This window comes from Strix uralensis, chromosome 1 (assembly GCF_047716275.1).
Source record: "Strix uralensis isolate ZFMK-TIS-50842 chromosome 1, bStrUra1, whole genome shotgun sequence".
Taxonomy (NCBI): Eukaryota; Metazoa; Chordata; class Aves; order Strigiformes; family Strigidae; genus Strix; species Strix uralensis.
In genome coordinates this window covers 128,838,899-128,854,872 of record NC_133972.1, presented here as the reverse complement: position 1 = coordinate 128,854,872, position 15,974 = coordinate 128,838,899, and the positions used below count along the sequence as shown (strand labels likewise).

At 40.0% G+C, this 15,974-nt stretch overlaps 1 protein-coding gene across 1 annotated transcript in view; it reads right to left on the bottom strand.

The window, feature by feature from the left end:
- LOC141954251 (chloride channel protein C-like) overlaps window positions 1–15,974 on the bottom strand; it is a 78,574-nt gene that overhangs the window by 41,226 nt on the left and 21,374 nt on the right. Inside the window, exons 9-11 of the mRNA XM_074893579.1 lie at window positions 13,621–13,721; window positions 12,950–13,121; window positions 11,203–11,374 (exon numbers count right to left, since the gene is read on the bottom strand). Of these exons, the coding sequence (XP_074749680.1) occupies window positions 11,203–11,374; window positions 12,950–13,121; window positions 13,621–13,721 (445 nt within the window). The remainder of the gene's footprint in view (window positions 1–11,202; window positions 11,375–12,949; window positions 13,122–13,620; window positions 13,722–15,974) is intronic.

Here is a 15,974-nt window from a genome sequence, read left to right as displayed (position 1 = left end):
AATCACACTCGTGCACTGCTGCTTAATTTACCTTAATTCGTAACGTTCGCTGAGATCTCGTCCCAGTTTTCTCTGATGTGGATTTAAATATTTGTGTGAGTTTTTCAGAAGCCAACCAGCATTTTGTTGATGATTTCCTTGTTAAAAGAGAGAACATTTTTTTCTAATTCTAAGACCTACTACAGCAGCAGGAGATTGCTAAAGAGAACATAGAAATACCCAGCACAGCTAAGTAATCCTTGGAAACATATCAAAATCCTTTGAGCCTCAGTCCTTGGGAACTTGGATGGAAGATGCTATGCAAATGTTTGATTTTTTTGTTTCAGTCCCTCAAGGCCTATAAATACACCTGTTTTGACAGGTTATGGCAATGGATGCAAGTGATATCGGAAACAGGATAGGCGATAGCAGCAACTCTTGCCAAGATCCCCTGGAAAGATACCTAACTGATTTTTTTGTAATCTGTCTCTATCGTATGTACATAGCAGACACCAAACCCTGAAAGAAGGTTTCAAAGCCCTCTAAATCTGTGTCTCAGGAACTGGTGCATGTTGTGTCAAGTGAACCTTCTATTAATAAAAATAGCAGCACTGCGTATGTGCGTTGCTGAATATGCCTAAACATTCAGCAGGCTCATATATTAAATCTTTTCAAAACAAGCACTGTACTGTATAATAACCCAGCTAAGCAACCTTGTACTTTTTTAACCGACAGTATCGCAGAATTCTTTAAATTATGATTCATGAGCATTTTTTAAAATAAGATAGACAACTGCAATGGATCTCTGTCATATTTAAGCGATGCTAAAATCAGCATCTCCAGAATGCCATGATCCTTATGGCCCCAGATTCTGAGGTCTAGAAAAGGCTGGAGAAGAAAGAGCCTACAACTACAGACAGCTGCAGACTAGCAAGGCTAATTGATAAACACTCTACGCCATGGGCTGCAAACTGCATTTCAGCTTTAACTTCAGTAGGAGATTAGACCTTAAATATCAGAACAGAAAACTTACAAAAGCTTGTTGTTCTCAAAATGAGCACAGGTATTCATTCAGTGAGCCCCCGGTTTCTTAAAGAAGTGTATTACAAAATCTGAGATCCTGAAACCATTCCCCATCCCCTTCTCCATGAGAGTACAGTTTCACTTATTTCATTTTCCAGACAAGCTATTGCCAAAAAACACACAGTGCTCTTCCCCTAGTTGGAGAAAATTCAACAGAAAATAGTAGGACTTAATGTATTTAACAGTTTGCTGATTATGCATTGTTACTCCAATTATTTTGGAATTAATTTGAATAAGACTAAGACTGGTATAGCACTACTCTGCATCTATCCTCCTTTGAAAAAAGGTGACATCACTTGCAATCACGTTCCAAAATAACACTAAATATACTATTCCAACACACCAGGCTCCTCCTGACAGGCAGTGTAAGCAGAGCAAACACTTACCCTGTTAGGAATAACTGTAGGCTTGGAGATTTTGAAATATTGTTTTGACTAGGGTTTAAACTCTTTATTAGAAAAAAATCAGGCAGCTTAGTAACAGAAAATTAGGCCCTGTCAAAACAACTTCTGTGAACCATCTCAGGTGTAATCAAAAACGTTATGTGAGCCCTAAAGTGTTTAAGTGTGATGGGCTGATGCATTAAACAGCCTAGCACTGAGAAGAACCTGCCAAATGAGTTTCCAAATAATTAAGCACTTCCTCTGACTGCTTTGAAGGAAACATGATGTGAAAAATCTTGAATACTACACATTTCTCCCAGCTTCTGCAAAAGATATTCCTTTCCCCACCAAAAATCAGGTGGAAAATCAACTATGTGGCATTCTCTCCTGGGGAGTTAAAATGAAGACTGTGGCTGTGATAGACAGTAAACTGTTTGTTCATCAAATTCCACTGAAGATACTGGGAGCTCGTGACATGTTATTCCATAAACTATGTTGGCCTAAGCTTAATCTTAACTATTACACTGTGTAACGACTAACTGACTGTAAGTGCTTATCTAAGTTGAAATGCTGAAGCAAGGACTTCTACTAGGCAAAAGACTGAAAAGAGGGAGAAAGGGAAGAAGGACAAAGGGGAGAAGAAGAAAAAAAAAAAAGGGGGTAGTGTCTATATTCTGTAAGATATAAACAAAGACTTTGTGAGCCACTCTCAGGAAAGTAGGAAATACGAGAAGCTGGTGACGTGAGGAAGACCCGGATGGAGCGACCCCCTAGCTGCAAAGTGCGCAGACGCAGGATACACCTCTCAGAGAGACCCGATAACGGAAGGCGGAGGATATAAAAAAGACGGACCCTCGGGAAGTGAGTGCGTGCCGTTGGTGGAGCAGGGACTCCCCGGCCGCCCAGCGCTGTTTTGCTTATTGCCGCTTGCTAAAATAAATAATTGAAATCTAATTTGTCCTAACTTGCATCATTTTGGCAAGATAGTCTATAACAAAATTGGTGCCGTGACTCGGATAGAGGCAATCTGGTGGGAAGCCCCATACGGGGAGGCGCGCGTGTGGAGTGTGGAGAATCCTGACCAAAACTAAATACAGTATTGAGTAACCCTGCTGGAGTAACTGTACTGAGCTATTTTTAAGTATCCAAAGAGAGAAGAATTTGAACCTGAATGTTGAGTGGGCACATACACCTTTCTGCCCTTCTGGTAAGGATTCCATATTACTTGCCTTATTAACCAGCAGTGCAAAAAATACTCTCTGATCCAGAGCACATACACGTGTACTTGATCTAAAGCAAGGGTCAAAATCTTCTCTCATCTACACCAGTATAGCATGACAGATGCTGACATGACCTGTCATGACCCTCTGTTACTTTCTCACAAAGGAATGGCTCTCCCAACAGTCAGCTGTGAGCTCCTTAACATTTTCTCTCCACAGCACTGAGCTATGTTTGCCCCTGGAGCCCAGTGTCCCTTTCACACCTTTCCATCTTGAGCGAGCCAGAGGAAGACACGATCAGAGATCTCCCAAGGTCTGTGCTGCCAAAGTGCGCCATGAGGATGTATTCATTTCTTACAGTTAGTTCTTTCGCTTGTCTTTGTCTATTCCTTCACAAGTATTGAATATACTCTGCTAAACAAGGAGGAGAAAGGGAAAAGTATGACTTGAGACTTTCAAATAAATTCTCTTTGAAAAAGGGTCAGGCTGAGGAAGAGCATGAGATGGGACTGGTATAACCAGAGTAACCTGAGGTCAGTCTTCATGCTATATGATCTGAAGCACCAGACAACTCCACTCCAGCTATCTCCACAGCTATGCAACTTTGTCCTTTCTAAAGCCAGGTACTGCTGTTTCACAAGTTGCACCAGCAACTGCAGAAGTCACCTGCTGCTACATAACTCACCAGTAGGCAACAACATGCATGGCCACTGCCAGTTTCAGGTGTTGGTTGTTTGATTTTTTTGTTACAGATGCAAGAAAGCGGCTCAGGTCTGGCTCTGCAAGCTTTGTCTAAGACACAGCCATTAGGCACTCAAGAGTTTTTCCATCATCATTCTTTCATATTTCAAAATGAGAGAAGAGCCATCATTAGGACAGGTCCCACTGGCAACTATTTACACACCTCTTTCCTTCAATGCTTCTTCTTTTCCACATACTTTCACAGTTTCCCCTCAATGCCCACTGACATCCAGTCTTGCTCTCGACAGCAGCACACCTTTCACCAGTGTTCACCGCCACCACCATGTGTCCTGGACGCAGTCTTATTCCTCTTCCAAAAAACCCAGGGAAAATGTTGAAACTGCAACAACAAAACATGTTGTTCTGCCCATCTTGAGCAGAGGGGAGGCCATGCTCCTCCTTTGGGATTTGCCTCTCTCGGGACCTACAGTAGGAGCCTCCTTCCCACCAACAGACCATGTTCAGCCCAGCAGCTGCTAGGTTGTGTAACCACTTGCTCCTGTTTCAGCTGGGTCCAATAATAAAACAGGGATTTCTGGCCCCAAGCCCCCATTCATTAGAGCACCCGGTTACATGGGGTTTTTAATTCAAGATGATAATAAACCCATCAGACTGGAAAAAAAAGAGATAGGCTTATTGTGGTAGCTTTTGTCCCAGAGATAAATCATTTTCTCAAAATCTGGAAAAATACTATTGGCAACATTCTGAAGGTTTTAAAGTTAAAAATATAACAAAACTTAATGGTTTCAGATGCTTTTCGTGACAATGTAACTGAAAAATGTCTTTAATTTGGAAACAAATTAAATTTGGCAAAGAATTAGTACATAAGGCAGCCCAATTGCATTTTGTAATTTGAAAAAAATTAAAAACAGATAAGATACTGTGAATTAAAAATAACTTCTGCACATTAAATTCTCATGAACTTTCATTAAGGTTTGTATTACATGTCCCAAACGTACGATTGAATGTTGTAATACACTAGATCATGTTATTTATAAAATACCTTTAAAGCTACTGAAAGCTAGAGCCAGAAAAATGACTATATAAAAATGTTATCTTCTCGCATTACAACTTCATTTCCAATGTGTGTATTTAAAACAGAGATGTGGTCTCAATTTCAATATTTCAGATGCACAACTGAACTTTCTAAAAGTTCAATGCCAATTGAATCCATGTACAATTCAGTCATGTCTGTTTATTTTACTGATAAAAACCTGGTGCCAAAGCTGAAACAGCTATATTAGAGATAAAGCTGGATTCTCTTCTAATTTGTGAATTACCTACAGACTAACCAACTGTCCCATAGTTGTAGTTCTTCTTTACAGATGATGAATGAATGAATCAGAGGGGACTTGTTTTGACTTTCTTGAGCTGGGTTCACAAGGCTACCATCCAGAAAGAAAAAAGGTTTTCTTTCATTTTTCCCTACAAGCATACATTTTTATGGAATGTTACAGTGACTTGACAAATTGTTTATCATCCCTATAGAGCAGTATTTTTTAGGTTAAAACCCAAAAAGCTTTCACATTTGGAATGCTATTTTGGCATCTTTTGAGAATTTTAAACTTGGATTTGGCTTGGCCTCTCAGATTAAACTACGTCTCCCACGATGCACCATGCATTGCCCCCTCCTTCCTCAAACACACTGAGAAAATCTCTTTGGTGTTTCATGGGAAATATTCATTCCTTACAGAAAAACACTAACACGAAACAACAAAGCTTATATAGAAAGACGTTTTAGATATTTTTTTCTGTATTTCTTTTTTTCAGATGTTCAGTTTTTTGATGAACGGTTTTTGTAAAAACAAATCTGAAGGCCTTATTTTCAGTCAAGAGTAGAAGGGAATTTTTGGAAATCATTCTAACCAGGGTGGTGCGGAAAAAAGCTATTGCAGACTTCCATGTTTACAGCACCACAAAGCTAGGCACTGAAGAACATTTTGCTGTATTTGACCATAGGATCATATTGATCTTATCTGACCATAAGATTTTTCACCTGAACAAGAAATTAATGTATTTTAGATGAGCCTGTTCTCCTTGCTGGTATGCCAAAAGCATACTCAGCACTCAGAGAAGTTTTCTCCTTACACCTCAGTAAACTATGATCCTTATCAAGGAAAGGATTGCACTTTGGATGGCATTATGAGTTTGGAAGGGAACTCTCTTCTCTTCGACTAGTCAGATATTACACCACATTTTATATGCTGAAAACAAGACTGGTTTCTTTTAAGACCAGAAGGACTGATTAAGTAATTTAATTTGACATCTTGCAAAATATCCTGCTTCCTGTAGTTACTCATGTTGTAAGACCTGCTCTGAAGAGCTGTCATGGACCAAAATCCAATAGCTTCCATTTTCAGAAGTCCACAGCACGACACTGCCACAGCTCTTGAGCTCCGTTGCTTCGCAGTCAGCTGCTCCTCCGCTCAGGAAGAATGTCAGGGCACCGGTACACAAGCCCAGCTTTGTGCCAGTGCTCATTTTGTGCATTTAATAATTTACCCCCAAAAAAGTAAGACAAACTAGGTGGAAACTATCCATTACAGAAAGGCACCTGCACTCTAGTTGGTGTTTGAAAGTCAGTTGTTTATAGGGTATTTTTATTGTTCCCTTCTCTTACTAGAGCAAGATCCAAGACGACTGTAAGCACACGAACAAGTCTCACATAAGACACAGTTTGCACTGAAGACCCTTTGCACCTTTAAGTCCCACCAACTCTGCAGGAGCACCTCCTGGAGTAATATCTAGCTCCCTTTGCAGGCTTTCTTCATTGCCTACACAACAGTCCCGGGCACTCATAAACCAGAGCGGGAAAAACCCTGGAGAATGGCCAAACAAGACAACCATTTCATGCCATGAGCTGCTTCTATCCTGCCTTTCCAGCTCAAGGAGCAGAAGGGAAGAGGGAAAAGCAGGAGGTCCAGGTGGCAGAAACAGCCCCCACACAAATGAAGGTGGAGGCTGCCCAAGGCAAACAGACACTGCTGTTTCACATGATGAGGAGCACCATCAGAGACATCCTCCCTCCCTTCTCAGTGAGACCTTGCCCCGCCAGCAGCCAAGTAAAACAGCGACAGGTAACGTGGGGCAGCAGGCAGGAGGGAACTGAAAACTGAGGAAACGTCATTCATGTTCTCACAGACATCACAGGAAAAGCAGTTCACCGGGCAGCCCAGCATTTCTACTAAAACACTCTCTCTGCTTCTAAACTTTTTAAGATCTTGCCAAAAGGGAAACAAAACAAAACAAAAACAAAAGCAGCGTGGTTAATTATATGCCCCCAAAAATCACTCAAAAGAGCACACTATTAATAATTTGCAGAGGTGAGCAGGGGAAATTCACAGAAATGCTACAAGGTATAACCAGGTACCAACCAAGACCAAAACACGTCTGCTGGCAATCCAGTCCGTGGCTCTACAGCACCACAGAGGAGGAAGGTGAAGTGGAAAATAACACAATCCAACTACTCTTAGCATGTTGAAAGGCACAGCTATACAGACTTTCTCTGGCATCCCATTAGATCCCGAGAAGAAATCTTAGAATTTACATCCATTAACATTTGCATTTAATGCAAGCATGATACATATCACAATTTTGTTGCCCAGTTAATGTACAGTTTTATCTATCTTCACCTGTAGCATAGAGCTGTCATCCATTAGATCAGGCCTCACTCAGGAGAAATTTTATTTAAATCAATAAGAATTCCCGGCCCCATGATAGTCTCTTCAGCAGCAACACAGACAAGCAATGCCATGAGCAACCAGGATTTTTCACTGTTTGGTCTTCAACCACCAGCTATGCAACATTATTTGACACCTCCTCTCAACAATGAAAGATTCAGAATTTATATTTGGTTTAGCATTTTCAAAACCATCCTTCCTGCTTGCATCATCATTACTGTAAATGGTTCAAAATGCAGCATCTTGTGTCCTACAACCACTCTCAAGAGAGCAACACAGCTCTCTTATGAGAGACTTGCACTGGATCCCCGACAGATTTTACATGTACTTTAGAAGTCTTGTGCTTATTTTTCTAACATTTTATATCACCATTCTGATCTTCTTATAAATTCCCTCTAGTTAGTTGGATTGGATGGTTGTCTGTGCTGTATTCTGTCATCACATCTGTAAAGCAAGGAGTGTCTTGTCATATCTACAGTAAGTGCCCACAGCCGATGCTCTACTTAAATTTCCTGTGAAAGGACATAAGCTTCTTGAGAGTTGCTCCTTCAGAGGAAGTGAGAAGGGTAGCCACAGAATTTGCAACAATACATCCTGCATATGATTTGAGGTAAGCACATTTTGCCTAGATTAGAAGTACTGAAGAGATACAGAGAGAGGGGAGATGTTAGGGTTTGGTTGTTACTACCTGCTGATACAGTTATTTTTTTGCACTTATTCAAGATGACCTGTAACACCACTGTGAAGCATGTCAGAAGTATGCATTACAACTGAAGTATCTAAATTATGCAAAAAATAAATGTTCGTTTTCATTTCTTAATGGAATGTGTATATCAAATATACCAACTTTCTTAACTATAGGACAGTAGTCACTTAGAGCAGTGTAGTTTATTATATACAGTGCTCTGCCACTACACCTGTCTTGATGTAGGCATCAGAGAGCAGAAAGCACAAACCTCATCTCTGAGCCTTTAATACTGCCTTATGAGCCAGATGATTTTACATACAGCTTGTTATTTCTGCCATATTGCGGACTCAGACAGACATCAACAAGCAAATTTCATAATGGTCTGAACCCCCATCATTTTATTTCAGTACCAACATCATGGCCAGTAGCACAGGACACCCATCCACAGCCACCACACCCGCCTTTAGCAAGAGACTCAAGGACAGACCTTAGGTGATTTAATCCCCTACGGAGATTTCCCTTTGGTTTATATAACGACATTGCATTTCCCTTTCCAAATCCTAAGGAATACTTCATTTTCTCCTTTAGTCTTGCATCTGTCAAAAGCCTGATATTTCAGTGTTTCACACTCAGAGGAGGGTTTTGAGTCTTAACCTTTTCAGAATCAATTGCATTCCCCATATCCATCATAAGAGATTTCTTGGAGAAATAAAGTAGGCCAATAAATTGATACACTGCTTTAATTCTGTTTGAACAGAACAGGCAAGAAAGGGGAGAGAGTCAGGACTATTTTCTGTCATGTGTAATAGAAAGACAGACAACTCAGGGGACAAAGGATCCAAATCGGTGTAAATAAAGCATTTCTCAGCTTGCACACAGGGACATCACCAGTACTGGACAAGAATACTAATCCCACGCTAACCCAGTGCCACCTTTCCTCTTTAACCCTTGCAAGGCAGTGTTATTGAGAGGTAAAAATACAAAAGGAATGATAAAAATACAGAATGACCCAGAGACAAAACACACTGTAGGAAGATGCTATTCCTCTTCCCACATCTCAAGCACCCTGAGGCCAGCAAGCTTAGGACACATGATACTTAAAAAGACATGGGAGACAGAAGGCTGCGGGAAGGCAAGTCATAAGGCTGGTCCTTGTTCTTGCCAAGGAAAATGTCACCACATGTACTGTTTGCTGCAAAGAGCTGAGGATGAGGGTCAAGTGTCAGTATGGGGGGTAGGAAGAGGCAGCCAAGAAAGAAGACGTGGGCAAATGCCTGTGGGGTCTGCCATGAGAAAAAAAAAAAAAAGCAAAGCATCTTACAAACCTGTTCGCTACAAGTCCCACATTCATAACTGTTTCCAAATGGAAGGCTGTGTGAAAAGCCAAAGCAAACATTCTCAATTCTTTTTGAACCCATCAGACAATATAGGAAAAATATGTGCATTTTATGGTTTGAGGGCACAACCTTTTAATTATGTTTTTGCATTGTCATGTCCAAGACCTTTTTTCTCCTCAAAAATTAATATTTCCTCAAGCAATACAGCTATTTATCTTGGATGAACATGAATTGAAACACAATCTGCCTCTGCAGAGAAAGGCTCAGAAGAGTTATAACATGACACCTAGGGGAATTCAGGACACATTGCAATGCAATCCTCATCATTTTTCTAGTGCCTTTTCAACGGAGTTTCCTACAGTTCTCTTAACAGTTTCCAGCTATTGTTTTGCATATGCCATACATGCATGCTCACAGAGGCACTTGGGGAAAAAAAATAACAAGTGCAGGTAACAGGGAAGGCGGGGAGGAATTGAAGCAAATAAAATGTAGGCTTTTTCTCACTACTGGAGCCGAACGAAACGCAATTCTGTCATCCAAGACCAGCAAGTGTTCTGGCACATCATCACCTCTCACTTCCCTGAGATGAAGCACAGCCTCATGAGCACAAAGCTAGGGAAGATGTCAATCAACTGCTTTTGCCACTAAGGAATTATATCTGCAGCCAGACCATAGACCAATGGTTTACAAATGATTGGCCAGCTACTAAGTCTTGCAAGAAAATTCAGGTCTACTTTGGAAAAGACATTGCATTTAGTGGTAACTGGAGTTCTCAGAAACTTACACCTAGTGTTCAGGCACCAACTTTCCCCCCTTCAAGTCTTACAGACTTAGTAGCTGGCCAATAAATACTACAGTAACTTCCAAAAGATGCATAACAGCAGCAATAGAAGCAAAAATACCACAGTGCATTTGTACATAGTGGATAAGGAAGTGCTAAAGTACCAAGAGGACACAGAAGGAGGAGTGTTTCCATAAACAATCTAATTATTATTTCACAATAGAGAAATTTTTATGCACATACAACACCTTTCAAGCTAAAACTCGAAAAAATGCTTCCTACACAATTTACACAACCTATCACTAAAATGAACTAAATTCGGAGCCAGTGCCAATAAACAGCTACTTTATCAAACACTGCGCAACAGTGTACTAGGAGGGAAAACCCTGGCTTGGTCACTCCGGGTGAATTCTGACATCTGCAAAGATTTTAATGAGATCCTTTTGGGCAAAACCAGCCGGGCGGTCAAGGCTGGATTTAGTCATGGGTGAAATTTCCACACCAGTAACACTCATTAGACTTGAATGTCCTGTCATGGGAGGGTGAAAGCTTCCCACTTGTGACCTCAACATCACTTTTCTGTTGACTAAGCTGAATTTCGGCTGCGCCTTACAACTCACCATTGCCAGGTGTTGCAACCAGGGAGAGCAAAAAACATCCTCTCTAATTATCAGAGTACTGTTTGCAAATCCTTTAGCTTTCACAGGTTTGCCTGGAAAGTATCGCAGTGCAGACTCAAAATGTTCTGTTATAAAAGATGGGGGCAAGAAACAGAAATATGAAATGTGTTCCAAGTGAATCTCAAAATTTTGAAATCTATAAGGCATAAATTTACCAGAGAGACCTGGGTGGCTTCCCATTGCATCACTTGCTGTACTACTCCAAATCCTTCACTTACTCCATCTAGAAGACCATATTCAGCCCCAGCATTAAAAAGGTGCATTGCACAAGGCCCTCAGCTCTCATAGAAGTCAATTCATAAGTCAAGCAGCATGATCTACTATTTTTGTGTAATTCAGAAGAAACAAGAGATAGTATATTCTGTTTTCTTGTTTATAAACCACTGATGCCATTACCGTTTCTAGGAAAGCAGTCACATTTCTCAGTCAAAGTGTTATTTCCAAACTTACACTTCACACATAAAAGGTCCCAGAAAAAAAACCTCTTCAGGCAAGCTAGAAATAGCCAGGCCAATAATTTATTTCTCTGTGGTTCAAAGTGCATGGGACACCTGTGGTTCATTTAGCTGCAGCAGCAAAAGCTCAACTCAACCTCGGCCACACAAATAGCTGAAAACTTAACATACTTACCATTATCACAGTGAGAGAGATGGTGAGCCTCAACACACCACTGAAAAAGGAGGCAGCTCCAATGACAGCAAAGAGACCTGGATCAATCCATGCTCCATATTCATTAGTTTGAACACCAAAAATGGAAACAAGGATCAAACTGATTATCCTGCCATACAAAGCTCCTGTGTACCTGTATGCAAGAAGAAAAAGACCAATCCTCTTGCCAGCGATAGTGTTTTCTAGAAATGCTTCTAATATTCTGCTGATCCCAGATTAATTTTATCAACTTCTGTAGTGACTCCTTTCCCAAGAGAATTTCTACATCTTCCCTAGTATGAGCATTTACTTAGTGCAGTCACTAGCATGAAACTGCCAGATTTAGCATACTTTGAAGAAAAAGGACTATCAGCATGTCTTAATGTGCTTCAAAGCCAAATGAAAATAAACCTTATAGGAATACAGTCAAAATTATAGGCCACAGTTATACACACTGGCATATTTCAGATAAAAGGCTCACACTTCTAGACCTCCAGCCTTATATAATTTGTTAAAATTGTCTACCTGTGCCCCATAAACCTGGCAAGTAAAATATTACAGCCATATAACAAATGGGCAAAATGGAGTAAGAGGTATTAATGACCTGCCCAGAGCTAACCAGGAATGAAGCTGTGAAGAGAACCCGTGAGTCCTCAAACTAACCATATTCTACACTGCAAGTAAACCAAAATTTAGCACAGCTGAACATGCAATTGCTGGTGTGATACACAGCATTTCATTCCATATGCAAGGAATTAAGCATATAGATTCAAGCATCAGCCAATGAACTGGATTTGTACAGACATTCACCTTCCAGAAATGGTGATTTATTATTTGTACAATAGCCATATATATTTTCTGATTTGGGGAGCATCTTCTTGCACCATTACACAACTTTTTCACATTTATTCACGCAATCGATTCATTTTATTGATGGATGCAGTTCAAGTAGTTCTAGAATGGTTATAAAAATTAGGTTATGGGATCAGAAACATGGGTGTTGTCTGACAGACTTGACTATCTATATCTATTCAGGCAAGTATGCCATGTTTCAGCAAACACTGCATATTAAAAATTGATTTAGGCAACAGTTTGGGGAGGGTAGGAGGCAAATACTCAGGGGTAAGGCAAAGACAGAAGGTTGTACACAGAACTATTTATTTTTAGAATTTTTGGGGTATTTGAATTGCATTATGCTGGATACTCACTCTCCAGCCATGATTCCTTGCTTGCTGAACATTAAACCTCCCAACATTACTATAAGAACTTTGCTCTAGTCTACCACAGCTTTTTAAAAAGTACAACAAAAGACCTAACTGCAGTTTTCTCCAAAGTCTAGGGTGTTGATGTCCAAGATTAAGATTCAGGCTATTATGTGCATAAGAAACAGACGAAAAGTCTGGATCTGAACCCATATTTCTACAGTTACAGAGATGGAGCCAGCAGCCAAGACTCTCTCTGGATCCCCAAAGGATTAAAATGATCTATACTTGGAAAGTACATAGTTTTGGCTATGGTCCTTCCACAGCTATTCTCAGATGATTTTTCTTCATTCTTTTCCACAATTTTAGCATCTTTTTCCAAGCAAACCATCCTGTTCCACCTATATAACCTCCTCCAAGCAATTATAGCTTTGCTATTGCCAAACTTTCAGCTTACAATTTAGATTGTTGCTACTCAACACAGGCCTTTTTTACAGGAAGCTCAAACCGAGATGGGTGAAGCTTACAGCATAGGAATAACCAGGCCACTCACAACAGCAGAACCTGCTGTCCAACAGCTGAGGATGAAATAAAATGCCAAAGCAGTACAAAGAGATGCGTATCCAAATTCTTCGCGAGCCCCACGTTTAAAAAGATATGTGATCCCTTGCTTCCCATTTTCAATTAGAAGTGCACCAGCTGCAACGCAGAGGAAGAGATGTGAAGAGATACAAAACATTAAAAGGATCCTTTACAAAAATAGAGTTTGTGGTAGTTCTCATTTGCCTAAAGCTGAAAAAAAAAATCAGCAAAGTACATAGGTCAGTTAATTGAGTTTACATGATGTCTTCAGCATCTGAGGCACTTTCAGGAAATCAAGGAACATTTGTTCTTTCCAGTCTGGTCTGTGTGATGTTAATCTTGATCTAAACAAGAAGAAACTGCAGCCATTTAAGTCAAAGAAAGGCAACTGTACTACTTCAGCAGGGCTCTTTCCCCATTCCTTTCAGAGGTAATAACTCAGGAACTTCCCAGCATATTTGGCTCAAATATGTCATTTAGTTCTGATATATCCCTCAAAAGGGAGCACTACATTGTTTTGAAGAAAACCTACATTATCAGTAGATATACTTGGATATCACCTCAAGTTACATAAATTCAATTTGTTCCCAGGTGTCAATCACTTAGCTCCCCTTACCTTGATTGAAGGTTTGATTAGAATATCTGACTCCATCTGGACCAATCCACGTGCTTGATGAACAGCTATATTCTGAAATTTCCCTCTTGGACTGATTTATGCTTAAATATTAAAAACAAAAAAAGTTATTAAATAGATGAATATAACTTACCTTAGCGCTTGTACAAAATGTGTGTATTAGATATAAATTTTACACAAAATGCCTACTTCCCCTTACATCTTCCAATTAAGTTGTTTTATTAACTAATAAATCTAGTTTACTAGATCAGTTTATTAATTATTCTACTAAACTAATAAATCTGGTTTATTAATGCTCATGTTCCTCTGCATAAATCTCCGACTGCTGAAACCCAAAATTTCCAAAACTAGGAATCACATTACACTGCCTAAAACCAGAAAACAGGAAAAAAAATCTGATTAAAATATCCACTCTGGCCTTGATCTCCTTGTCCACACATATCATTGTAACTCTATAAAACAGCATTAGCAGACCAAAAATTTATCATGCTTGATGAACACATCAGTGGGAAGCACGGCATCCCAAGCTAACAGATGCATTTGCAGTTAGAAAGCTCTGCACACAAGAGTGTCATGCAGAGCCAGAAGGACTTGGAGGTTTCCTCTTCTACAGCAGCACAGGCTATACCCAAACCACACCTAAAGATGTTTGTCCAACACATTCTAAAACTCTCCTTCAGTAAATACTGCCACCAGTTATTTCAACATCTTGCAATTCAGAGTGCCAGTTATCATGCTGACCATGACTAGCCTTTCTGTACAGCACTACTATTCCTGGACACTTTCTCAATCTCTGTCATCCAGAGCAATTGCACTCTCCAAGCAGGTACAACTTCCTTCTTTCAGTCTGGAAAGCATCCAGCATGTTTTGGACATCACCACAACTTAAACAGTAACAATATGAACTCTGTTTCTGGAACAAGGAGCAGATCTGTGGTATTTGACCCACCTGATCCCCACTCAGAACTACAAGAAAAACTTAAAATGCAGCCAACATCTAGTGCAAGAAAATTTCTTCCAGACCCCAGATTGGCAACCAAAGCAACACAAGATACTTCCCAATCTTGTATTTGCTTTTTACATTAATCCAACCACTCAAACAAGAATATATTCCAAATTCATAATGGTTAATACAAAAATAAAAAAGTTATTTACTCCATCCTGCTTTAGAAATCATATGATTGTGTAACCCACTTATAGCAAAGCCTCAAGTTCTATACAAATGTCTTTACTACCAGTAAAGGAGTGCACACACAAAAAACAGCACATCTGAGAGGCGATTTGAAGATTCCAGCAATGCCAAAATAACAAGAGAGAGAAACAACAGAAGAAAGGTTTTTTACTATTAAAATACATGGTTGAGCACTGAGAGAATGGAGATGTAGGACTTGTTTGCACACAGAGTTTTGTACCACTAACTCTTTCCATTTGAAATCAGTACATTTAGTAGAGACAGATTTCTCCGTGGTGTCAATGAGAGGATGGCACTGCCACACTGCATGCTGCAGGAATGCATGTGCTGTACCGAGACCTGTTAATGGCAGAAGCCCATCGCTTCTTTACCTCCTCCTGCCTCCCCACAGCCTCCTTCTCCTAGGAGTATCAAGGCCTGCTGGAAAGTGCTACAAAACGCTACTGAAAGCACTGTTCCAGTATAAATTTATGAGGATAAGCTACACCAGAAGGAAGCGCTGTCATACTGGCATAGGCACATACAGCCCCACCTGGAGCCGCAGCTCTCGTACAGTCATGGTTTAAAGGAAAAAACATACACTTCACCGAGCTGGATCAGTACAAAAGACAAAATTAAGCACCTTACAGTTTTTTTGTTATATAGTTCTTATTGGATATCATAAAGTAGCAAGGGTGCCTATTACTAACCTGATGGATCTCCAAAGGTTAATGGTATTTACCTGTCTCTGGAGCACTGTCCAAGAATCTCAGATTTTGTTGAGATGAGCCAAATCTAAATGATCCTAACCAAAGTCTCACGATTGAAATCATAATTCCCTTTTTAAACTTCTAAGAACAAGAGAACAGTGAACAAGCTTCTTTTCCACATTTAGGCTTGTACCTTACTACAAGCTTACTAGAGACATAATCACTACCTTTAGCATATGCAGGGCCCTGCAAAGTCCAGAACAATTTGGTGCTTAATTCCCTTCAGATCTATCCATCTTTGACAGGATGTACTCTTTATAACTTGTAGCCACACCAAATGAAAAATTGGCACTAAGATCATTTAGCCTCCAGGTTGGATCAGCCTGACTATTTCTGATTCAGAGACAGACAAAAAAAACCATGAAATCATTGTGGTTTCAGATGTTTTTCCTTTA